The sequence below is a fragment of the Phyllobates terribilis genome, unplaced genomic scaffold, assembly GCF_046119375.1.
Source record: "Phyllobates terribilis strain yellow unplaced genomic scaffold, ASM4611937v1 Scaffold_1__5_contigs__length_1240528914, whole genome shotgun sequence".
NCBI classification, from domain to species: Eukaryota; Metazoa; Chordata; class Amphibia; order Anura; family Dendrobatidae; genus Phyllobates; species Phyllobates terribilis.
The window spans coordinates 188,504,094-188,531,226 of record NW_027362761.1 but is presented as its reverse complement, the minus strand read 5'-3'; the positions used below and the strand labels follow the sequence as shown (position 1 = coordinate 188,531,226).

The window sequence follows — 27,133 nt, the reverse complement described above, 5'->3', positions numbered from 1 at the left end:
CTTATACTCTCATGCGCTCGCTGCTTGCACCCGTAGAATCTAAGCTTAATCTCGGCTGAGGTGCGGGTATCAAAGGTGTCCTTCAGCCGGGTTAGTATCCCTGCGACAGTCTTCCTCCCAGGTGGCCAGGATTTTACTTCCCTTTTGGCTGCCCCGGTTAGTTGGGCCACCAGGATGCTCACTTTTTGCTCTTCTGTGAGGGGGTACACCTGGAAGAGGCTATCCAGCTTTTCTCTAAAGTCATGCAGGGTATGTGACTCCCCTGAGTACTGGGGTAGCCAGGCTGCTCCCGGGATATAGGGCATGGTGAAGGGCATAACTGCAGCAGCGGTAGCGCTGGCGGGGGTTGGGGCAGTGAAGCTCTCCTCCGTATCCGACATCTTCCTCCCCCCTAGTGGACCGTGGCCTACCTTGCGATGATCCTCTTCCGTAGGCCGCGGCTCCGCAGTGGATCGTCAGGGTTGAGGACCTTCCGTCGCGCTCCTGTGACGTCGGCGTCTGCTGGGCTCCTTCCAGGACCTTACGCAACGTCCGGACGTGAGGCGGGGCTTCAGTTCTCGCGCGCTTTCAGAGTCCACGCCCCTCTTCTTCCCGCGCGGCGTCCCCAAGATGGCGTCCAACGGCGGGAAAACTCCACGGATGGCGGGAAGAAGGCCGAAGATGGCGCCGGATGGCGGGAAACTTCACCGATGGCGGGAAGAAGGTAGAAGATGGCGCCGGATGGCGGGAAACCTCCACGGATAGCGGGAATCTTCACCACTGGTAAGTTTGAACAGTCTTTGCTTTTCAGGCACGCAGTACCCGGTGGTTGCGGGCACGAGATCCTGCCGACTACGCCAAAGTTGACGCGCCCCTGGGCCTATGTCGCGCTGCGTTGCGCACGCGGGAGCCTACCCGGAGCCGGATCAGTGGAGGGATGTAGTCTCGTGGCGGTGACCCGGTCCGTGCCCAGGGAGTCAAACTAGACGGCAGTCTATTAGTAGTAAATAGTTGAGGACTACGCCACCCGTTGAGTGCAGCCAGGGAGCTGCTGCTGCAGGGCAGACCGCTGAGGCCGGTGGTAGGATTGTGCAGCGTGATAGTATAACCCCCAACGGGAGGGGTATGGCCTCAGGGCAGCCGACGTGGATGATGGGGGTAGCAGGAACCACTCAGAGACGGTACGGTGTAGTTCAGGGTCTTTACTGGTAACAACGACAGACCCTCCCGGAGTACTTGCTAGCAAACGGGGCCTGGTCAGTCTTTGAGCAGATGGGATCTCCCCTGGCCAGGCGTAGTTGTAGGCCTCCCAAACTGACTGTACTCTTCTGGCTACCTTGCTAGAAGCTGATGTAAGTAGCCCACGTCCCTGAGTGTACCGTGTGGTGCTCACCCGTATGGCTGGTGACTCGGGGCCTTCTAATGGCTTCCGCTCCACGATGGCGGTGCTGGTCCCACGCGTGTGACCGTGCCTTCGGGCTTCTGGGCCAGAGGACCTGAAATCCCCTGCCTGACGGATTCTGCTGCTGGGTAGGAGTTAGTCCCCACAGCCTCGGACTCCGGGTCCGGTAAAGAATCTTCTTAGTCAGGGCGAACTCTGCAGCTGCCAGCCCCTGACTCCTTGTAACTCTGCTGTTTCCTATGCTGCTTCTTGTCTCCACTCTCCTTGTCTGACTCACCCTGCCTCAGCCCCGGGTTTATACAGGGGAAGTTCTTCCCCTCCCAAGACTGGGCAGGAGGTGTGGCATGCACAGGATCCCTGACCAAAGGACCTCCCACCTGCTCTCAGACATAACATTACATTACTGTGGAAAACCAGACCCCTGGGGTGCCACACTAATACGGCACATCACCCTGAAAACACCATCCCCACTATCAAACATGGTGGTGGCAGAATCATGATGTGGGGATGCTTTTTTCAAGCAAGGACAGGGAAATTGGTCAGAGTTGAAGGGAAGATGGATGGTGCTAAACACAGGGCAATCCTGGAAGAAAACCTGTTAGAGGCTGAAAAAGATTTTAGACTGGGGTGTAGGTTCACCTTCCAGCACTACAATGACCCTAAACATACTGCCAGAGCTGCAATGGAATGGTTTAGATCAGAGAATATTCATGAGTTTGAATGGCCCCATCACAGCCCAGGCCTAAATTCCATTGAGAATCTGTGGCAAGACTTGGAAATTGCTGTTCACAGACGCCTCCATCCAACCTCACTGAGCTAGAGCTAATTTGCAAAGAAGAATGGGCAAAAATTTCAGCCTCTAGGTGTGCAAAGCTGATAAAGAAATACCTTAACAGACTTGCAGCATTAATTGCAGCAAAAGGTGGTCCTACAAAGTATTGACTCAGTGGGGCTGAATACAAATGCACGCCACAATTTTCAGTCTTATATTATTTAAATATTTAGAAAACCATTTCTTTTACAATTCACAAATACTTGCTACTTTGTGTTGGTACTAGTGATGATCGACCATGTATTGTTAACTCGAGCGTGCTCGCCGAAAGAGTTAACAATACACGCTCAATCATCACTAGTTGGTACATCACATAAAATTCAAATAAAAAACATTTAAGTTTGTCGGTGTAACGTGGTAAAATTCATGGGGTATGAAAACTTTTTCAAGGCATTGTATATTGTTCAATTACGAAATACAGTCCCACCATTTCAATTCCCTATTAATATACTAACTGTCAGGCTGTAGTGCTAAATGCAACAGAATCCGCCAGTTACAATTAGTGTTGAGCCACCCCCGTAGTGTTCGGGTTCGGTTCGGTTCGTCGAACACCGGGATGTTCGAGGAACTGTTCGTCGAACTGTTCGTCGAACACCTTAGAACACCGTCGAACACCGTTAAAACCAATGGCAGGCAAACAAAAACACATAGAAACACATAGAAAACACCTGCAAAGGTGTCCAAAAGCTGACAAACTGCTCAGAAGACACTCTCTTTAAAAAAGCCGGCCGGCAAATTCAGCAGCGGCATACACCGGTACCCGACAATTTAGACAAGAAGGAATAGAGCATCACACATAGATTAGATAGATAGAAACATGTCAGTCACACATATAAGAAGCACAGTGACAGTGTTGGTTACTGCACTTGTCATTTAGTGTAAAGGATTTATTAAAAAAAATATTAGTGTTTTCATGCACCGTCTCTTTAAAAAAGCCGGCCGGCAATTCAGCATCTGTACCCGACAATTTAGAACAGAAAGAATAGAGCTTCACACATAGATTAGATAGATAGAAACATGTCAGTCACATATATAATAAGTACAGTGATAGTGTTGCTTACTGTACTTGTCATTTAGTGTAAAGGATTTATTTAAAAAAATAATAGTGTTTTCATGCACTGTCTCTTTAAAAAAGCCGGCCGGCAATTCAGCAGCGGTACCCGACAATTTAGAACAGAAAGATAGAGCATCACACATAGATTAGATAGATAGAAACATGTCAGTCACATATATATGAAGTACAGTGATAGTGTTGGTTACTGTACTTGTCATTTAGTATTAAAATAAAGGATTTATTATTAAAAAAATTGGCGTGGAGTTCCCCTTAATTTTAGGCTCTAGCGGAGGTTAAGCAGACGGCTGGGGCAGATGTTTGAAGCCTGGGAAGGGGGTAATACCCACGGAGCTTCCCAGGCTGCTAATATCAGCCCCCAGCTGAATACATAGCCTTTACTAGCTATTAAAATGGGGGACCCCCCAAAAAAAATGACGTGGGGTCCCCCCTAATTTAATAGCTAGCAAAGGCTAGGCAGACAGCTGGGGGCTGATATTAATAGCCCAGGAAGGGAGCCATGAATATTGGCCCCCTCCCAGGCTAGAAACACCAGCCGTCAGCCGCCCCAGAAATGGCGCATTCATAGGATGCACCAATTCTTGCACTTAGCCTCGCTCTTCCACGCTGCCCTGGTGCGGTGGCAGGGGGTAATAGGGTTGGGGTTGATGTCAGCTTATAATGCCAGCTGACATCAAGCCCAGGTTAGTAATGGAGAGGCGTCTATAAGACACCCCCATTACTAACCCCATAGTCAAAGTTAAAAAAAACACAAACACCCAGAATAAAGTCCTTTAATTGAAATAAAGACACAATCCTTTATTGTTCTAAATTAAACCATACTTACCATCACGCCCATTCCAGCTGAAGCCAACGATCTCCTGCAATAAAAGAAAAATAATAAAGCAACCTCATCCTTACCTTTCCATGGTTCCCACGACAGCTTCAGCTCTGCTACATCGAGATGACAGGCTGGACCGCAGCAGAACGCTGCCATCCAGCCTGTCATCCCGCAGACACTGAGAAGCGCAGGCTTGCTTGCGCTGCTCAGCGTCTCTCTGTGACGACATACAGATGAGCCGAGTTCATGTCCAATGAACTCGGCTCACCTCATGCACGTCACTGACAGCGTGAGAAAATTCTCACGCTGAAGCGCTGATTGCAGGAGAATTTTCCCACGCTGTCAGTGACGTGCAGGAGGTGAGCTGAGTTCATTGGACATGAGCTCACCTCATGCACATCACTGACAGCGTGGGAGAATTCTCCTGCACTCAGCACTTCAGCGTGAGAATTTTCCCACGCTGTCAGTGACGTGCATGAGGTGAGCCGAGTTCATTGGACATGACCTCGGCTCATCTGGATGCCGTCACAGCGAGACAGTGAGGAGCGCAAGCCTGCCTGCTCTTCTCAGTGTCTGCGGCATGACAGGCTGGATGGCAGCGTTCTGCTGCGGTCCAGCCAGTCATCTCGATGTAGCAGAGCTGAAGCTGTCGTGGGAACCATGGAAAGGTAAGGATGAGGTTGGTTTATTATTTTTCTTTTATTGCAGGAGATCGTTGGCTTCAGCTGGAATGGGTGTGATGGTAAGTATGGTTTAATTTAGAACAATAAAGAATTGTGTCTTTATTTCAATTAAAGGACTTTATTCTGGGTGTTGTGTTTTTTTTAAATACTTTACTAGAAATTCATGGCGGTCATGTCTAATACTGGCGTGACCCCATGAATTTTGGGCTTGGGGCCAGCTGATAATACCAAGCTGGCCCTAACCCCTTTATTACCCAGTGAGCCACCGCACCAGGGCCCTGGATGAGTTGGGTACAGCGCCAGAAGATGGCGCTTCTATGAACGCGCCATTTTCCGGGGTGGCTGCGGACTGCAATTTGTAGCGGGGGGGGGCCCAGAAAGCTTGGGCCTCCCTGCGCTGCAGATTCCAGCCCCCAGCTGCCTAGTTGTACCTGGCTGGACACAAAAATAGGGCGAAGCCCCACGTACTTTTTTTTTAATTATTTCATGAAATTCATGAAATAATTAAGAAAAAAAGGCCTTCCCTATATTGTTGTGTCCGGCCAGGTACAAATAGGCAGCTGGTGGTTGGGGGCAGCCCGTTCCTGCCTGCTGTACCTGGCTGGACACAAATATAGTGCGAAGCCCCACTTTAATTTTTTTTAATTATTTCATGAAATTCATGAAATAATTAAGAAAAAAAGGGCTTCCCTATATTGTTGTGTCCGGCCAGGTACAAATAGGCAGCTGGTGGATGGGGGCAGCCCGTTCCTGCCTGCTGTACCTGGCTGGACACAAATATAGTGCGAAGCCCCACTTCAATTTTTTTAAATTATATCAGGAAATTCATGAAATAATTTAAAAAAAATTGACGTGGGGCTTCGCACTATATTTGTGTCCAGCCAGGTACAGCAGGCAGGAACGGGCTGCCCCCAACCACCAGCTGCCTATTTGTACCTGGCCGGACACAACAATATAGGGAAGCCCTTTTTTTCTTAATTATTTCATGAAATAATTTAAAGAAAATTGACGTGGGGCTTCGCCCTGTTTTTGTGTCCAGCCAGGTACAACTAGGCAGCTGGGGGCTGGAATCCGCAGCGCAGGGAGGCCCAAGCTTTCTGGGCCACCCCCGCTGCAAATTGCAGTCCGCAGCCACCCCGGAAAATGGCGCGTTCATAGAAGCGCCATCTTCTGGCGCTGTACCCAACTCATCCAGGGCCCTGATGCGGTGGCTCACTGGGTAATAAAGGGGTTAGGGCCAGCTTGGCATTATCAGCTGGCCCTAAGCCCGAAATTCATGGGGTCACGCCAATATTAGACATGACCACCATGAATTTCTAGTAAAGTATTTAAAAAAAACACAACACCCAGAAAAAAGTCCTTTAATTGAAATAAACACACAATTCTTTATTGTTCTAAATTAAACCATACTTACCATCACGCCCATTCCAGCTGAAGCCAACGATCTCCTGAAATAAAAGAAAAATAATAAAGCAACATCATCCTTACCTTTCCATGGTTCCCATGACAGCTTCAGCTCTGCTACATCGAGATGACAGGCTGGACCGCAGCAGAACGCTGCCATCCAGCCTGTCATCCCGCAGACACTGAGAAGCGCAGGCTTGCTTGCGCTCCACAGTGTCTCTCTGTGAGGGCATCCAGATGAGCCGAGTTAATGTCCAATGAACTCGGCTCACCTCATGCACGTCACTGACAGCGTGGGAAAATTCTCCTGCACTCAGCGCTTCAGCGTGGGAGAATTCTCACACTGAAGCGCTGAGTGCAGGAGAATTCTCCCACGCTGTCAGTGACGTGCAGGAGGTGAGCTGAGTTCATTGGACATGAGCTCACCTTATGCACGTCACTGACAGCGTGGGAGAATTCTCCTGCACTCACCGCTTCAGCGTGAGAATTTTCCCACGCTGTCAGTGACGTGCATGAGGTGAGCCGAGTTCATTGGACATGAACTCGGCTCATCTGGATGTCGTCACAGAGAGACGCTGAGCAGCGCAAGCAAGCCTGCGCTTCTCAGTGTCTGCGGGATGAGAGGCTGGATGGCAGCGTTCTGCTGCGGTCCAGCCTGTCATCTCGATGTAGCAGAGCTGAAGCTGTCGTGGGAACCATGGAAAGGTAAGGATGAGGTTGCTTTATTATTTTTCTTTTATTGCAGGAGATCGTTGGCTTCAGCTGGAATGGGCGTGACGGTAAGTATGGTTTAATTTAGAACAATAAAGGATTGTGTCTTTATTTCAATTAAAGGACTTTATTCTGGGTGTTTGTGTTTTTTTTAACTTTGACTATGGGGTTAGTAATGGGGGTGTCTTATAGACGCCTCTCCATTACTAACCTGGGCTTGATGTCAGCTGGCATTATAAGCTGACATCAACCCCAACCCTATTACCCCCTGCCACCGCACCAGGGCAGCGTGGAAGAGCGAGGCTAAGTGCCAGAATTGGCGCATCCTATGAATGCGCCATTTCTGGGGCGGCTGACGGCTGGTGTTTCTAGCCTGGGAGGGGGCCAATATTCATGGCTCCCTTCCTGGGCTATTAATATCAGCCCCCAGCTGTCTGCCTAGCCTTTGCTAGCTATTAAATTAGGGGGGACCCCACGTCATTTTTTTTGGGGGGTCCCCCATTTTAATAGCTAGTAAAGGCTATGTATTCAGCTGGGGGCTGATATTAGTAGCCTGGGAAGCTCCGTGGGTATTACCCCCTTCCCAGGCTTCAAACATCTGCCCCAGCCGTCTGCTTAACCTCCGCTAGAGCCTAAAATTAAGGGGAACCCCACGCCAATTTTTTTAATAATAAATCCTTTATTTTAATACTAAATGACAAGTACAGTAACCAACACTATCACTGTACTTCATATATATGTGACTGACATGTTTCTATCTATCTAATCTATGTGTGAAGCTCTATTCTGTCTGTTATAAATTGTCGGGTACCGCTGCTGAATTGCCGGCCGGCTTTTTTAAAGAGACGGTGCATGAAAACACTATTATTTTTTTTGATAAATCCTTTACGCTAAATGACAAGTACAGTAAGCAGCACTTTCACTGTACTTCGTATATATGTGGCTGACATGTTTATATCTATCTAATCTATGTGTGAAGCTCTATTCTTTCGGTTCTAAATTGTCGGGTACCGATGTATGCCGCTGCTGAATTGCCGGCTTTTCATGTTTCACTGTTGGCACTGTTCCCATCGATTTGGGCAATCACTGTAATGCCACAACCACCATGGCTGTGGCATTACAGTGAGTGGCAGACAATCCCTGCATGATTGGTGCTCTAAATAGCGCCAGACATGCAGGACACGCTTTTGGTGCACGAACAGTTATCGAACATAACCTCGAACAGCCGAATTTTTTGCAAATCGTTCGGGTTCGTCGAACAACTCGAACACCGCCCAAAACAGCTCGAATTTGAGATTGGCGAACAGTTCTAGTCAAACACCGCTCATCTCTAGTTACAATACTAATCTATGCATGCTAAATATTACATAAGAAAAATGTAATATAATTGTGTTCACTTAAAGGCAGTTGTCCAGTACTTTATATTGCAGGCCTATCATTAGGAAAGGTCATCAATATCAGTGAGAAATCCAGTATTGCCATCAACTACAGTAGCTGTACTTGATGCAAGCGGCAAATGAGTGCTCTGTTGCGGAGTGGAACTACACTGTATAGTGGCTGCAGCAGGGAACTGTAGATCCATGTCCATTTATTTGAATAGTCCTGGATTTGCAGTACCCCGCCATGGTCATTATACAGTTAACAGAGTTATGTAGTTCTGCATCACAACTGAGCACATCCGTGTCGCCGCCAGCACCAAGAACAGCTGATCAGTGGGGTGCCAGGTTAAGCACCATGACCAATCTGATATCAATGGCATATTCTAAAGATAGGTCATCAATATAAAGTATAGGACAATTCCTTTAATTAATTCTATTGATGTGTTTTCCTTAATACATCTTGCTGACAAAGATGTTTAGCCAAGATACAACATATAAATGAAAATACATCTTGACCCACGCGACGATCAACCTTACTGGATCTTATGGGACTGGTGTTGCATACTGTACACATGGATACTTTTGTATGTCTGGTGGCACTGTTTGCCTGTTTACAATTTTTTATATTATTGATTATTCCATGTTGTGCATTGCTATATTGTAACTAAGAAGTACTGTGTCTCCTATATTCTGCTCTGATCCTCGTTTATCTCCCGTGGGTTGACTGCTTTTCGTCAGTGGCTATTCTTTGTTTTGGTGATCGGTTCGCGGTGCGCATGCGCTGGAGGTGCGCTGTTCTCGGCCCGGGCACGGCCGTCTCTCTCCTAGCCGCACACTTCCGGGGCACACATCACGTGCTTCCGCTATGTGCGTTGCCGGGTGACGGACGCTGCCCGTACCGACAGTATTCGGCGTCCAGCGCATGCGCCGCTTTGCACTGATCACTTCTCTATTTCCGATCACGTGACCTATGGTGCGGTCATGTGACCATGAATAAGACTTTAAAAAGGTCCTGGTCTCTTACATACTCATGCCTCTTGAGAAAGCCCTCAGTTAAGGGGCGAAACGCACGTCGAGGCTCTATTTGGGCCACCTGGTACCTTTAGTTCTCCTGTTCCTTGGTCTGTCTATTATCTTCATTTATATTTGTGACTGGTAAGCAATATCTGTGTCTGTATTGACATTTTATACACACCTGCACACTTGTGCGGACTTGTGCATATGTATGGTATATGTCATTTGCACTTTTCGTGCTTACCTCTCCTCCCTCTTCCTCTTTGGGGAAAATTTTTTTTCTGTTATATATACTCTGTATACACATTACTATGTGCTGCACTTTGTAACCTGTTATCTATTCTATGTCGCCATTTGTTGTGGCTGTTTTTATATTTGGTATCTAATAAAGCTATATTGATTTTATGCCTATATGTACTCTGCTTCTCCTGTTATATTTATATCTAATGTTGAGTAGGCTTGTGGTAACTATAAGCCATGCACTTTTTAGTTGGCTTTTTGCCACGATTATATATAAAAAATGAAGGCCCTTCTGTGTATATTATCTTGCTGACAAAGTTCAATGTATAATAGGGCAGGTTGACCAGTAAAATACACAATACTCAACTTCCATCTAATAATGGAGTATGGTTTTATGTTGGGATGACATGTCTGCTATAAGCACTCTTCAGTGAAATAGTATGTGCTGTTCTAGAATAATTGAACACACAAGACATATAGACATATATGAACCATAAAGTTTTGGAAGACATTCCAGACACATCTTAAAGATGTTTTGTAACACTTTCAATAATATTTTCTCCCTTAGAACAGGGTGACCTTGTGCAAAAGCAGCAGGAATAATTAGAATTTCCCGTCTGTTGTAGCAATCTCATTACAAAATAAGTGAACTGCTCTTCAAGACATCTGTTTTGCAAGGAAAGAGACTTGTTATGTGAGAGACAAATGAAATCCCCATATACAGATACCACGTTACGTTGCTATTGTCTGACAACCCGGAACCAGGCGCTCCTACCCTGTCCCTAACACTAGGGGTGCCCTATCTATCCCTGTTCCCCAGGTTACTTCAGATTGCAAAGATGTAGTGGCCACGTACCTTGCTGTTCTCCTGAATCAGCCCTTATCTGTCCCCTCCCCCACTCAGGGAAGTGGGGAGGAATAGTGTATATAAATGTACCGACCAGACAAATAAGGAAGGACAAACAGAGACAAATGAAAATACCAAACACACAAAATATGCACTCACAGACAACAGCGGGAAAGGGATTAGGAAGGTAAAAAAAATAGAAGTGGATGGGACTATGCACACATCCAAAACTCCAAGCAACAGTCACAGAACTACTCTTCTTAAACGTCTCAACCAAACACGAAATCCTCCACTCCTCACCAGGCAGTTCAAGACTTAACACTGGCAATCCAGATTGCCAGAGCAGAGACTATATAGGAGAGGGGAGTGGCTGATACTGCACAACTGAGAACCTCCAAGAAGGAAGCTATAGAGACACAAAGCTGAGCAGTTTAACTAATGCACTGCTGAAAGAAACTAGCACCATTTAATAAGAAGGAGAAGTGCTTCTACTCAATGCAGTAGTACGTGAACTCAGAGTCTTCTGACTCCTCTCTGTCTCGGTAAACCCGTGACACCAATCTTGGAGACATTAATCTGACACCTAATGTAAGATGCAAATCTAAATGACATGGGCGTGGACAAGGGTGAATATGCATTCTCTTTAATATCAGCCATGGAGGATAACTGAGCCGCAGCTCGAGCTGCGGCGCTGCTGACACTGTGTGCACGCTATTAAACAACAGGGATATTCACTCCTCTCCACTACCATAGTCCCGGCGTGGAGAGGAGTGACTATCCCAGCAGCTCACCTCGGCGTCTGAGGGCACATGGCAGTGATCTCATGCACTGTTCAGATGAGGAGGTGAGCTGCTGGCAGAACAGGAGCAGCGCTGGAGTAGAGGGAAGGAAGGTGAGTAGAAGTGTTTATTTTTTTAACGTGTGCAGTGATGGGGGGCCATGCATACCAGGATTTTGATGAGGGGTGCCATGCATACCAGGATTGGGATGAAGGGTGCCATGCATACCAGGATTGGGGATGATGGGTGCCATGCATACCAGGATTGGGGACGATAGGGTCATGTATACCAGGATTGGGGATGAGGTGGCCATGTGTACCTGGATTGCGGATGAGGTGGCCATGCATACCAGGATTGGGATGAGGGGTGCCATGCATACCAGGATTGGGGATGAGGGGTGCCATGCATACTACGATTGGGGATGAGGGGGCCATGCATACCAGGATTGGGGATGAGGGGGCCATGCATACCAGGATTGGTGATGAGTGGGCAATACTTACCAGGATGGGGAAATTTACCAGTAGCTACTGCATTTCCCACCCTACGATTATACTCGAGTCAATAAGTTTTCCCAGTTTTTTGTGATAAAATTAGGTGCCTCGGCTTATATTCAGGTCGGCTTATACTCAAGTATATACGGTATATTATTCTGGCTGTAAAATGAGGGGTGCAACACTCACTTGAATTAGAGCACAAGGACACCATACAGATTAAACTTTGTCTATATGTTTTGCAAATGAGCATTTATTGTAGCATGCACTAGTCTTGTCTGTTTTATGGCCCTGGTTCTACAACATGGTAGCTTTCACTTATAGCTGATAAACCACTTCACTACGCTCCACAGTCAACATAATACTTTGTCAGCATGCATGGAGGTGATTTATTGGATTGCAGAGTGGAATGAATCAAATTGCTGATTATCCGAAAACTATAGTTACTGGATAACCATATAATTGAAACGCTAAAGAGTGACTAGTAGAGTACTCAAACCAAGCATTGATTTACATTTTCCTCTTTAACCTTATGAACTAGGGACTACATTCTCTGGAGAAAGGTGGGGGACAAAATTTAGCCTAGATATGGCTTTGGTTTAGGGATACAAATGCCTATTTGTTAATGCATTCATAAAAATATAGGAGGGGTGACAAAAAAATGGAACACAGAATTATTATTTTATTGGGAATATATTTATTTACTAAAATTGACATGTCAAGAGTGCTAATAGGTCCATCTATCATAACTATCAAATTTGAAAGTTGTGCCAAGTCCTCTATATGTGGCCACACAGAAATATTGCTCCTAGAGTCTCACTCACACAGAATGATACCCGCAATGTAGATTCACCCCCGCACAGTATAATGCCCCCACAATACATTTCCCCAATGCAGTATAAAGCCCTCCAGGACATCCGCACAGTATGCCCCCACAGCACCCTTAGCCCCCAACACAGAATGATGTCCCCAGAGCTCCCACACAGCATGATGCTCACATAGCCCCCTGCTTTCAAAATGATGACTCCACAGCCTCCAACACAATTGGGGCTGTGGCCACTTCCCTAACCTCATTAATTTCTTTACATGTGCCTACAAAGAAATATTGCTCCTACTATAGCCCATTAGAGTTCCCACACAGTACAATACCCTATCCATGGCCCCCACAGTGTACAACACAGAGATTATGATGCCCGACAGTGCCCCCTCGCACAGTATAATGCCCCAACAGTGCACACCCCACACTCTTTGATGCCCCCACAGTGCCCATCAAATAAAATATGATGTCTGCTCAGTCACCCCCACACAGCATGTTGTCCCCAGAGATCTGCACACAGTATGATGCCCCTGCAGCCCCTTAAGTACAGTATACTCCCCTCACAGCATCCCTACACAGTATGATGTCCCCTGCAGACCGATCCCATGCAGTATGATACCAAAACAGTTTTCCCCACACAGTATAATGCCCCCACAGCCTCCTGAACCCTCACACTATGATGCTTCCTGAGCCCCCAATACAGTATGATACCCTCACAGCCATCCACACTATGATTCCTCCACAGCTCCCCATACAGTATGATGCCCCACTGTTCCCCTACATACAGCATAGTGTCTGCAAAGCCTCGCACATAATCTGATGCCACCCACAGCTTCCCACACACAGTATGATGCACCTACAGCCCCCACACAGTTTGATTTTGCCCACAGCTTTCTACACACAGTATGGTGCCCCATAACACACTCACACCATTTAGTGACCCTGGTGTCCCCCATACACAATATAATTCCTTCACACATTATGATGCCCCCAAACACAGTATGATGCCTCTACGGTCTTAATAGTGACCCTCACACAAGCATCACACTTGCCTACATACCTGCTCTTCAGCGACAGAGCTGCTCTTTGCTGACCAGTCGTCTTACCTGAGACTGCTACCTGATGTGAAGGTCCTTCAGTCTCTACATGGATGAAATGGTGTAGCAGGAATCTGACGGCTCTCTGATCAACACCTGTGTTCAACTGTGTCTGTACATTTGAAATAGAGACATATCCCTTACCTACCAGAGCAGTTTTCCAAATTTGGGACTGTCTGGCTGAATCTGAGATGGTTGGTAGGTATGGTAGGTATAATATATGCTTCTTGGCTTTCTACCCCCTCTCTCTCTTCATTTGAGATAGACTTGAATATATATTTCTTAGCCTCCTCTATCTGGATTATGATGAAAGGGGAATTACTCCAAATACTGATAACAAAAGTCCCATGTTGGGCAGCACAATGGCTCAATGGTTAACACTCTAGCCCTGCAGCACTGGGGTCCTGGGTTCAAATCCCACCAAGGACAACATCTACAAGGAGTTTGTATGTTCTCAGTGTGTTTGTGTGGGTTTCCTCTGGGTACTCTGGTTTCCTCCCACACTCCAAAGACATACTGATGGGGAATCTACATTGTGAGCCCCAATGGGGACAGTGATGTGAATATATGTAAAGCGCTGTGGAATTAATGGCGCTATAAAGTGAGAAAAATAAACAAATAACAGACCAGACATTCTGGCAGCTAAGAATGCTGATTTATGGCAACTCATGTAATAATCTGGTAATTCCTTTTAAAAAATATAGCAGTTTAATAGTGGCTCCTGAATCCGATTGAGATTTTTTTTTTTTTACAAATTATTTGAAATCATTTATTTTATTCTAGGGCTAAGAATAGTTCTTAGACAAGTTGCCTGACTAAAAACCTTTGTATGACTTCTCTGTAACTTGCTGCATGTCAATGTGTTAGACTTTAGATCTGGCTGTAAAAATCAGTCAAAATCAAGCAGTGTTGGATTTTTCAAAATGGTAGTGTTAGGTTTAGGATTGCAACACAACTCCATCAACAATCATTAAATGTGATGTAACATTGTGTAACCAACATCTTTATGTTGCGAAGTGGTGGTCCTCGCTTAATTCTTGATTTCTTACCCAGTCATGCAATGTTCTACACAGCTGTGATGCTGCACATATGATCCCTCTTTACAAGTCAGGCAGTCCATGCTATGCCTCCCTGTGCAAGTCATACAGCTTCTATGGCAGAGTTCACAACGCCTTTCATCTTCTTCTGCATAGTATCCATCAGGACAGGTGTTCACACATGTGGTATCTGAGGAAATTTAAAAAAATCTAGACATCAGAACTGGTTTCCAGCATATGCTATCCTATCTAGCTTTAAGCCAGAGGCCATCAAAATAAACCATTATCAATCTTTTATATACTTTTGAAAATATTTTCATTGAGATAGAGATTTTTCACGTGATTTTGTGATCATCGTTACATCACTTGTTATATAATTCATATACAGTTAGGTCCATATATATTTGGACAGAGACAACATTTTTCTAATTTTGGTTCTAGACATTACCACAGTGAATTTTAAACAAAACAATTCAGATGCAGTTGAAGTTCAGACTTTCAGCTTTCATTTGAGGGTATCCACATTAAAATTGGATGAAGGGTTTAGGAGTTTCAGCTCCTTAACTTGTGCCACCCTGTTTTTAAGGACCAAAAGTAATTGGACAATTGACTCCAAGGCTATTTCATGGACAGGGCAATCCCTTTCGTATGTCATTCTCAATTAAGCAGATAAAGGCCCTGGAGTTGATTTGAGGTGTGGTGCTTGCATTTGGAAGGTTTTGCTGTGAAGTAAACATGCGGTCAAAGGAGCTCTCCATGCAGGTGAAACAAGCCATCCTTAAGCTGCAAAAACAAAAAAAAAACATCCGAAAAATTGCTACAATATTAGGAGTGGCAAAATCTACAGTTTGGTACATCCTGAGAAAGAAAGAAAGCACTGGTGAACTCATCAATGCAAAAAGACCTGGGCGCCCACGGAAGACAACAGTGGTGGATGATCGCAGAATTATCTCCATGGTGAAGAGAAACCCCTTCACAACAGCCAACCAAGTGAACAACACTCTCCAGGAGGTAAGCGTGTCAATATCCAAATCTACCATAAAGAGAAAACTGCATGAAAGTAAATACAGAGGGTTCATTGCACGGTGCAAGTCACTCATAAGCATCAAGAATAAAAAGGCTAGACTGGACTTTGCTAAAAAACATCTAAAAAAGCCAGCACAGTTCTGGAAGAACATTCTTTGGACAGATGAAACCAAGATCAACCTCTACCAGAATGATGGAAAGAGAAAAGTATTGTGAAGGCGTGGTACAGCTCATGAGCCAAAGCATACCACATCATCTGTAAAACACGGTGGAGGCAGTGTGATGGCTTGGGCATGCATGGCTGCCAGTGGCACTGGGCCACTAGTATTTATTGATGATGTGACACAGGACAGAAGCAGCCGAATGAATTCTGATGTATTCAGAGCCATACTGTGTGCTCAGATCCAGCCAAATGCAGCCAAACTGATTGGTCGTCGTTTCATACTACAGATGGACAATGACCCAAAACATAAAGCCAAAGTAACCTAGGAGTTTATTAAAGCAAAGAAGTGGAATATTCTTAAATAGCCAAGTCAGTCACCTGATCTCAACCCAATTGAGCATGCATTTCACTTGTTAAAGACTAAACTTCAGACAGAAAGGCCCACAAACAAACAGCAACTGAAAACCACCGCAGTGAAGGCCTGGCAGAGCATCAAAAAGGAAGAAACACAGCGTCTGGTGATGTCCATGAGTTCAAGACTTCAGGCAGTCATTGCCAACAAAGGGTTTTCAACCAAATACTAGAAATGAACATTTTATTTACAATTATTTAATCTGTCCAATTACTTTTGGTCCCTTTTAAAACAGGGTGGCACATGTTAAGTGTTACATACCTGGTGGCGTCCTTGCATAGTGGTCCATCTCCCACTGTGCAAGAGCGCGCACTTGATCTCCAGTCCAGACTACCACTTTGGCTTCTTTCAATGTTGTCTGCTCTGTCTGTTTAGGGCGACGCCCGCCGAACTTCCTGCTTCTTGTAGCTGCTGCAGACACATCCCTGATGCGTCTTCAGCCTATTGCTGTCTGTCACCTGGTATTTAACCCAGCTCTTCCCTGGAATTCTTGCCTGAGCATTGTGTTCTGTCAGTTGGCTTCTGTCGCTGACGTGCCAGGTCCTGTCTATGTTTCCTGCCTTGCGGTATCAGTTCCCGTGTCTGAACTGAGTCCTGTCTGTGTTCTCTTGCCAGCTGCCTTTCCTGGAGGCTGTATTTCCAGGCCCGTGTGAACACGCTCCTTGCCTGTTCATCTCGCCCTCTGGGGGCCGCATACCCAGACTCGCTCCTGTATCTCGCTTCAGTAACAGTTCCTGTCTGAACTGTCTCCTAACCTGCTTCCTGTTTTTCTCTGTGTCCGTACCTTCCCTTTCTTCTGCTTTGTCTGAACCAGCACTTGGCTTTACCTTGGCTCGTTCCTGTATTTGTCGCAGCAACAGTTCCTGTCTGAACTGTCTCCTAACCTGTCTCCTGTTTTTCTCTATGTCCGTACCTTCCCTTTTTCTGCAGAGTCTGAACCTGCACCTAACTCCTTCTCGTTGTCGCTGTACTTCTGTTTGTGAGTTTAGAGTTCACTCGCTACTTCATTGCAAGTATCGATTGTGTATCTGGTTCTGCCTTTCCCTTCCTGTCTGTTCCGTCTGAACAGAGCCCTGTCCCTTCTGCTGTACCTTGCTCACTGCTCCGGCGGTTCTAGCCTGCTCTGCCTTGCTCACCGCTCCGGCGGTTCTAGCCTGCTCTGCCTTGCTCACCGCTCCGGCGGTTCTAGCCTGCTCTGCCTTGTTCACCGCTCCAGCGGTTCTAGCCTGCTCTGCCTTGTTCACCGCTCCGGCGGTTCTAGCCTGCTCTGCCTTGCTCACCGCTCCGGCGGTTCTAGCCTGCTCTGCCTTGCTCACCGCTCCGGCGGTTCTAGCCTGTGCTGCTTTGCTCACCGCTCTTGCGGTTTCCGCTCTGCTCTGCCTTGCTCACCGCTCTTGCGGTTTCCTCTCTGCTCTGCCTTGCTCACCGCTCTTGCGGTTTCCGCTCTGCTCTGCCTTGCTCACCGCTCTTGCGGTTTCCGCTCTGCTCTGCCTTGCTCACCGCTCTTGCGGTTTCTGCTCTGCTCTGCCTTGCTCACCGCTCTTGCGGTTTCCGCTCTGCTCTGCCTTGCTCACCGCTCTTGCGGTTTCCGCTCTGCTCTGCCTTACTCACCGCTCTTGCGGTTTCCGCTCTGCTCCGCCTTGCTCACCGCTCCTGCGGTTTCCGCTCTGCTCCTCCTTGCTCACCGCTCCTGCGGTTTCCGCTCTGCTCCGCCTTGCTCACCGCTCCTGCGGTTTCCGCTCTGCTCCTCCTTGCTCACCGCTCCTGCGGTTTCCGCTCTGCTCCGCCTTGCTCACCGCTCCGGCAGTCTCGCTCTGCTCTGACCCTTTGCTCGCTGCTCCGGCAGTCTCGCTCTGCTCTGACCCTTTGCTCGCTGCTCCGGCAGTCTCGCTCTGTTCTGACCCTTTGCTCGCTGCTCCGGCAGTCTCGCTCTGCTCTGACCCTTTGCTCGCTGCTCCGGCAGCCTCGCTCTGCTCTGACCCTTTGCACGCTGCTCCGGCAGTCTTGCTCTGCTCTTGCCCGCCGCTCCGGGCGGTCTCACCCTTCCGTGTTTGTCCACCGCATCTGCGGTTCTGTTCTGGAAGTCCCAGTCTGTACTGGGTCCTATTCCACTCTGTGCTCCAACCTGTCGTGTCTGCCTATACCCCCAGTCTGTGTGCCAGCCTAACCTTCCAGTTCCTGTATTCCCCAGTTCTGGGCCAACAGCCGTGTCTGGAGTCTGACCTGGAGTAGACCCTGGTCCCTCTGCTCGGTTCCTCCCTGGTGCACTGGCGTTGTATGCCGTCGTGCGACCTTGGTCGGATCGGGCAGATACTTAATTACGCCCCTCCAGGCACTCTCCGGTTCATGGCCCAGTGGAACTACTAAACACGCACACGCCAGTCAGTCCGGGCGTGTGCATTACATTAAGGAGCTGAAACTCCTAAACCCTTCATCCAATTTTAATGTGGATAACCTCAAATGAAAGCTGAAAGTCTGAACTTCAACTGCATCTGAATTGTTTTGTTTAAAATACATTGTGGCAATGTCTAGAACCAAAATTAGAAAAATGTAGTCTCTGTCCAAATATATATGGACCAAACTGTAAATGTTCACAGTGCTGTATCATTCATAAAAAGCTGACATGTAATTGTTAAGGGGCCCCCAGTAAGGGTTTCTTCACACATTCAGTATTTGGTCAGTATTTTGCATCAGTATTTGGAAGCCAAAATCAGGAGGGGAACAATGAGAGGAAATCTATAATTGAAAGATTGACTCCTGTTCTATGTTTTGAACACTCCTGGTTTTGGCAAACAAATACTGATTATATACTGGTGAAAAATACTAATGTGAGAATAAAATCTAAGGCCTCTTTCACACGTCCTGATATTTCCGGTACTGGAAAAAACAGTACTGGAGATATGTGTCCATGTGTCCGTGTGGCAACCGTGTGAGGCATCAGTCTCACACGTACCGGCGCCTGGGAAACAGCGGTACAGTTTGCTCTGTTCCCAGGCATTGGGTGCAGGAGGCAAGTCTCATCATTGTCCCCTGCTCACTCTGAGATCAGTGCAAGCAGGGGACAATGTTGAGGGTTGTAAGCAGGGGACAATGTTGAGGGTTGTATTCAGCTCCCGTGTCTCCAAGTGTAAAAATAAGAATAAAATAAAAACAATAATATCCCTCACCTGTCAGAAGCTGAAAGAATACATAGTGTCCATCTGAGTAACATTTGCTCATCACCTTGAGCAGTGGCTTAAAGCGACCGCTCATGTTGAAGAGCAAAGGAGAATGACTCGATGCAGCGAGAGTGGGTCCCTGAATTGCTATGACTTCAGTGAGTTCAGTGCAGTTCAAGGGCCCGCTCACTGCAGTGAGTCATTTTCCTTTGCTCTTCAACATGAATGGTCACCTCAAGCCACCGCTCATGGTGATGAGCAAATGTTACACAGATGGATTATGGCGTGGGACACTATGGATTCTTTCAACTTCTGACTGGTGAGGGATATTATTGTTTTTATTTTATTCTTATTTTAACACTTGAAGACAGAGGGGCTGAATACAAATCTCAACATTGTCCCCTTCTTGCACTGATCTCAGCACGAGCAGGGGACAATGATGAGACTTACCTCCAGCACCTGGCATCGGGGAACAGCGTAAACTGTGCTGCTGTTTCCCAGGTGCCAGTATGTGTCACACTGATGACATACGGATGTCATACATGTGTCATCAGTGTGCACATGTGTGAGACGTTTTGCGGCCCGTGAGGCATGCAAAAAACAGACATGTCAGCGTGTTTTGACCATGGACACATGGACTTGGAAGCAAGACTGATTTGAATGGGTCTATGTGTGTAAGTGTCTCCAGTATGTGTGAAAACGGACACCACACATGCTGGAGACACTGACATGTGAAAGAGGCCTAAGACAGAGACCCTGCATTAAACTGTCCTGCAGTGCCGTAACTATAAACTTCGGGGCCCCGGGGCAAAACTTCATAGTGGGGCCCCTCAACATTTCAATCACTAGAGGTTGTGCGGAACGTGGTGAAGCCTGCTATGCATTGTTGTATACAACACACAGGCTTCACCACGTTCCGCAAGACCTTTAATAGATTTTGTTGTTTATGATGCAAGTTTTAGAAGTTAAATATTCAGTGAATATGTTTGGAAAATTAATAAGGTGAATAATTCCAAATATTGCACAATTTTCAAATAACTGTATATGTTTATTAAATAGCAGGGCTTCTCACAGTTTGTCACAGAGATATTTGTGTCTGCTGAGACTGTCTCCTCTCAATGATGCTGAGAGTTTGTTACAGTCAGTGTGCACTGTGCCTGCCTTGCCAACTCTCTGTGATCTCCAGACTAACATATTGTTACAAATCTTGTGCTATGAGACTCTCCAGGCCAGTGCAGGTTTCCATTCATTGACAGCTGGCAGAGCTCCTGGAAATTATTGAAATGATAGTCTCTCCTGTCCTCCGGGTGACATTTGGCCTGACAGGAATATAGGAGCTGGGTATTTTATGAGAAATTAAAGTATTAAAATACAATTTTTTACCATCAGTTTGGGGCCCCTTGGGTGGTTGGGGCACCGGGGCAGTGCCCTGGTTGTAGTTACGGCCCTGCTGTCCTGCATTTCTCTACACCCATTACTAGTGGGAAATCAGTAGTAGCTTATTACATTCATATATAGTGGTGAGTTTTTTAGTAAATACTTATATTCCTCATAAAATAACGATTCTGTAGCACATTTTTAGAATTGTGAAAAGTGTTCCTCTGTTATTCCTCCTAAAAATGTATTCATTACATAAATTGGAATTGACCATGGAAGTTTATACCTATAGAGTTATAAAAGTGCAATCAGTGTGGCCAGTGCCTGTGTAGGAGGTCTGTGTAGAGACACACACTTTGGGTAAAGCCACGTTCACACAGTATTTTGTCAGTATTTTATATCAGTATTTGTAAGCCAAAATCCTGAATTTTTTGGGAGTGTGCCAAATATTATACTCCATTTAAAGTCTGGCAGGTGTGTGTTGTTCAAAACTATTCACACTTGGTCGCTGACCAATAGCATATCTGTGAACAATGTTGTCAGAATACTTTGTCACTTTTACAGACTGACAATAAAACATACAAAAACGAAGCTAAATGGATTTTCCTGGAAGAAATGTTAAGAAACATTCTTTGCAAGGTCACGACTTGTATATATGGCCAAATAAATAACAAAAATAAAAAAAAGCTTCTCCACACCTTGGGCTATATTCACATGTAGTGTTTTTGATGCGTTTTTGCACTTTCGCATTGCTTTCTACGGTGCAAAATACATTCACCAGTAAATGTAATTTTAACATTTAACTATCTTATCTGACCATGTGGTGTGTGAGACATGATCAAACACATCCTGCTTCATTTATGAAGGAGGGATTCTGAAAGTCACAAAGCCTATTTTTACAGGGCCATCAGGCGATCCTTACTATTGTTAAAGGGCCAACAGTCGGCCCTTAATATTGTTAGAGAGTCATCAACCAGCTATGCTTTTCATAGCCGCACAGTGCTACTGCAATATAACGTATCCATGTGAGATGGTCATATTTTCTTTTTCGTGTATATTCTGCCAAGTTTTAAATTTTGATATCAATCAGGCAGCCCTCACAATTTATGGATGTTCAGCAGGCCTCCCTCACAATCTATAGAGTGCCAGCAGGCGGTCACCACTATTTTTAGAGGGCCAGCAGGCAATTTGGGGACAGATGAGACCAAGATAGGGCTTTTTGGTATGAGACCTACAAATAAAAGAACACAGTACTTACAGCCAAATATGGTGGAGATTCAAAGATATTTAGGGGTTGTTTTGCTGCCTCTGGCACAGGGTACCTTGACTATGTGCAAGGCATCATGAAATGTGAAGATTCCCAATGGATTTTGGGTCGCAATGTAGTGCCCAATATCATAAAGCTGAGTTTGCACCCTAGGTCATGTGTCTTCCAGCAGGACAATGACCCCAAACATACTTCAAGAAGCACCCAGAAATGGATGGAAACAAAGAACTGGAGAGTTCTGAAGTAGTAATTCCAGCTCCAGTAGCATCAAGTCTGCCACCACTACCTCTTACATTTAGAAGCTGTAGAGAAACTGACAATGACACATAAAGTCATTCAATTTTGTTAACTTTGATTAATTTCTGTCAAATATGAAAAATGTCGGCCAACTTCAATTAATTTCTGTCAACTATGATAAATTTCTGTCAACCTTGATTAATTTCTGAGTACAGATCACTGTAAAAATTATGAATCGGTCAATGAGTGCATGGAAAAAAAAAAGTTATGGATTGTGGAAGAGATTTATGTAAACAGAATGAACACTCATCTCGAGTTGATATACCACCTAGCAGCACCTGTCCCTATTGTAAATGCATCTAACAGCGATATCAATAGGGAATAGAATAGATTTGTATTTTTTTCTGCAGCACCAGCAGCACGCAGTATAAGGCAATCATACCTGGCTGTATCGGTGTAATATGCTATCCATACTGCGTTAGCTCACCCGTAAACAATTGTCAGATAAGACAAGTAATATTGTAGAATATAGAATCTATTTGAATTGTCCTTCCCATTATTAAGGAGTGGGTCTCCTATACTGTTATTGCGTATATAGCAAGTTCAAGGGCTGCCAAAAATTAGGATGCACTCCAATACACATTTGAAGAGACGTAGTGGAGGAACACATTTAAAATTAATTTTCTATAATTAAGGAGTGGGTCTCCCTAGACTGGTAATGGCCAAGAACTAAGTGCATGGGCTGAAAAACATTGACACCTGGGGGGTATACATATATGTTATATATGAAGTTAGAGGTAGGCCTCTAAAAATAGTTCCTACGTACGTCATAAACACTCTTAAAAAAATTATGTGGGCATTGTATGATGGTCTCCCTGGTGATATAGTGGTGGAAGATGAGGAGAAGGAAGAGGGTGACATAAAATAGAAGAAATCCTAAGGCGTATAACCAGGGCCGGCTCCAGGTTTTTGTGGGCCCTGGGCGAAAGAGTCTCAGTGGGCCCTTTTAACACATACACGATTCATGATGCACAGATACCGCAGAGAAATATATATATAGTACACAGGGCCCAGCCTGCGACCTCATCCTTCACATATGCAGACATGCGCAGGCACACACGGTACGCAGACATGCGCATGCACACACGGTACGCAGACACGCGCACGCACACACGGTACGCAGACACGCGCACGCACACACGGTACGCAGACATGCGCACGCACACACGGTACGCAGACATGCGCACGCACACACGGTACGCAGACATATGCACGCACACACGGTATGCAGACATATGCACGCACACACGGTATGCAGACACACGCACGCACACATGGTACACAGATATGTACACATACAGACATACACACATTTTTACACAAATTCTTAAAAACATATATAAAACAGACAAATATATATACACACTCATACACACTGACATTCACATACATGCACTCACACAGACTCATTACAAATATTTTTAATGGGGATTGGGGAAGCCTCACTCACCTGTCCCTGGTCCAGTGTCCTGTCCAGCAGCTCCTCAGGTATGGGGCAGTGCAGGGCCCCTGGTGTGTCACAGACATCATGGCCCTGGACCATCAGAGGGGCCCACTTGCGGTCGGGTCCGGGCCGCTCCCCCCCATCTGTGCAGGACCTCCGACAATGTTTGATTGCCGGCACTCCCCCAGACAAGGCCGCGTGCTGTGCGGCTGTGTCTGCTAGTAATGACGCGGCAAGGGCGACACACAAGCACAATTAATGGTGCAGTGCCGTCGACCCTGCCGTGTCATTACTAGCAGACACAGCCGCACAGCGCGCGGCCATGTCTGGGGGAGTGCCGGCAATCAAGCAGCGCCTGCGTCACTGAACAGGTGCCGAGGAAGCGGCCAGGGCCCCGACAGTGAGTGGGTGGTGGGCCCCTCTGATTTTCCAGGGCCCCGACACTTGCCCGGGTACGCCGGGTGCTGACGCCGGCCCTGCGTATAACCATGTCTGGGTGTGAAGGGGTGCATGGGAATACACTCCCAAAAACATAAACACTAGATTTGAGTTTATGTTCCGCTGCTATCAACTGGTAGTGTTGAGAAGTCTGGCTCAATCTAGCCCTTGTTCATTTTGATAAGAGTCAGCCTGTCAGCATTTTCAGTTGACAGGCAGATACGGCTATGAGTTATATCAGTTATAATGCCCCCGGAGGCACTAAAAAACATCTATGACAAAACATTAGCAGCGAGGACCTCTAAGGAGAGACAGTTCATGCCACGCGTACCCCATGTATCAGGGGCTGGGCGCTGGGAGGGTCTGAGAAAACTGTCCCAGACCTTTGACAGTGTTCCCCTGCCTCTGCCACATCTGGTTTGTGTCTCCCTCGCCTGGTTGTCCAATGAATTGTGACCTCTTCCGCCAGCTTTGTCAGATGGGAATTTTTTTAATAATTCTTCAACAAGGGCCTGAAACAGAATCTCTCCAAAGCTGAATTCCTTGTGTTTCCTCCCTCTACTAACCTACCTATACCCGACTTTGCAATTTCCTTAGGTGGTGCCACCATAACTCCCAAGCAGCACGCCTGCTGTCTTGGAGTCATAGTTGACACACAACTTTCCTTTATTCCCCATGTACAATCACTCACTTGCTCATGTCACCTGCACCTTAAAAACATCTCTAGACTCCGACCTTTTCTCACCTTTGATACTGCAAAAACTCTTACTGTCGCTCTTATTCACTACTGCAGCTCTCTTCTAATCGATCTCCCTCTAAACAAACTCTCTCCTCTCCAATCCATTCTGAATGCAGCAGCCAGGGTCATATTTCTATTAAGCCGCTTCACCGACGCCTCTACCCTGTGCCATTCATTGCACTGGTTACCCATTCACTACAGAATACAATACAAACTCATCTCTCTCACCCACAAAGCTCTCTACAGTTCTGCACCACCCTTTATCTCATACCTCATTTCTGTCTATCATGCCTCTCGTGCACTCCGTTCTGCAACTGATCTAAGAATAACATCCTCCTTATCCGTACCTCACACCTTCACCTTCAAGACTTCTCTTGTGCCCCACCAGTTTTTTGGAATGCATTACCCCAAATGATGCGACTTATATCTATCCCTTATGTTTCAACAAGGAAACATGAAACACAAGATTAATCTTCCAGGAAGTAGGAACATCCAACCTAACCGCAGACGGGTTAACAATGTGAAGCACTTTAAATGGACCCACAAACTTAGGACCCAGTTTTTTAGAGGGAATCCTCAACCGCACGTTCTTTGAGAACAACCAAACCATGTCACCCACAGTAAACAAAACCTCCTTACGTTTCCTGTCAAAATACTTCTTGGACTTCTTGTTAGCCTCTTGAAGGTTGCAACGTACATTAGTCCAAACTCTCTCCAAATCACCGGAAAAATTCTCCTCCTCCGGCACCACCGACCCCAATTTGGAGAACGAACCAAAAGACGGATGTCTCCCAGTACAACAAAGAAAAGGAGAACACCTAGCAGAGGAGGATGTATGATTGTTAAGAGCAAATTCTGCAAGAGGCAGAAACTCAGACCACACCTCTTGATTGTCCGCCACAAAGCAACGCAAAAACTGTTCAACATCCTGTTTCTTTCTTTCAGTCTGTCCATTAGACTCAGGATGATACCCAGACGAAAATCACAAATGGACTCCCAACCTGTCACAAAAAGCACACCAAAAGCGAGCCACAAACTGATGTCTTCTATCAGAAACAATATCTGTGGGAACGCCATGAAGCTTGACAATCTCCTTAACAAACGCCTTAGCGTTGCCTTAGGGCAACTTAATGAATGGAACCAAATCCAAATGACACATCTGACTAAAACGGTCCACGACCACCCAGATGACAGTAAAACCTTCAGACACAGAAAGATCAGTAATAAAATCTATTTTGAGATGCGTCCTAGGCGCACTAGGAACCTCCAGAGGGCAAAGCAACCCCGCAGCAGAAGTATGTGAAGCCTTTGACCTAGCACACACCGTACATTGACGCACCCACTTGATGACTTCCTTCTGCCATCCAGGCCACCAAAAACTGCGACTGATAAGTATCTTAGTCTCCGAAATTCCTGGATGACCTGCCAACCGAGACTCATGACACTCCACAAACAAATCTCTCCTAAAGGTTCTAGGCACGAACAACCTCCCATGGGGAGTGTTAGATGGAGCCTCATCTTGAGATTTCAGAATCCCATTCTCCAAAACGGAGTCCAATGACGCCACCACAACTCCTTTCTGTAAAATGCTCTCCTCCTCCTCCTCGGCACCGACCGTAGGAGAGAAGCTGCGAGATGAAGCATCGGCTTTAACATTCTTAGTACCAGAGATATAGGTAACAGAAAAATGAAACCGAGAAAAAAAAAGTGCCCACCTAGCTTGACGGGCATTCAAACGCATGGCAGCATCCAGATAGATCAAATTCTTATGATCTGTGAACACCGGAATAGGAAATCTAGCGCCTTCCAAAAATGACGCCAATGTTCAAACGCGAGTTTAATAGCCAGCAACTCCCGATTTCCAACATCATAATTTAGTTCGGTTTCCGAAAATTTTTTCGAAAAGAAGGCACAAAGATGTACTCCATCCCTGTTCTCCTGAGACAAAACTGCTCCGACCCCCACCAATGAAGCATCGACCTCGACCAAAAATGGCTTGGTCTCATCAGGCTGCATAAGCATAGGGGCTGAAGTGAACCTCTCTTTGAGATACTTAAACGCCTCAATGGCCTCAGTAGTCCATTGGACCGTATTCGCACCTTTCCTTTTGAGATCGGTTAGAGGCTTAACAATTACAGAAAAATTCTTAATGAATTTCCTGTAATAATTGGCAAAACCTAAAAATCTCTGTATAGATTTCAAACCAAT

The 27,133-nt window shown here is 46.1% G+C and overlaps 1 protein-coding gene across 2 annotated transcripts in view; it reads right to left on the bottom strand.

Moving 5' to 3' along the window:
- Positions 1-27,133, bottom strand: part of PCSK5 (proprotein convertase subtilisin/kexin type 5) — a 955,602-nt gene that overhangs the window by 58,958 nt on the left and 869,511 nt on the right. For both annotated transcript variants that reach the window (XM_073670684.1, XM_073670692.1), the window contains exon 33: positions 14,617-14,794. In XM_073670684.1, the coding sequence (XP_073526785.1) occupies positions 14,617-14,794 (178 nt within the window). The remainder of the gene's footprint in view (positions 1-14,616; positions 14,795-27,133) is intronic.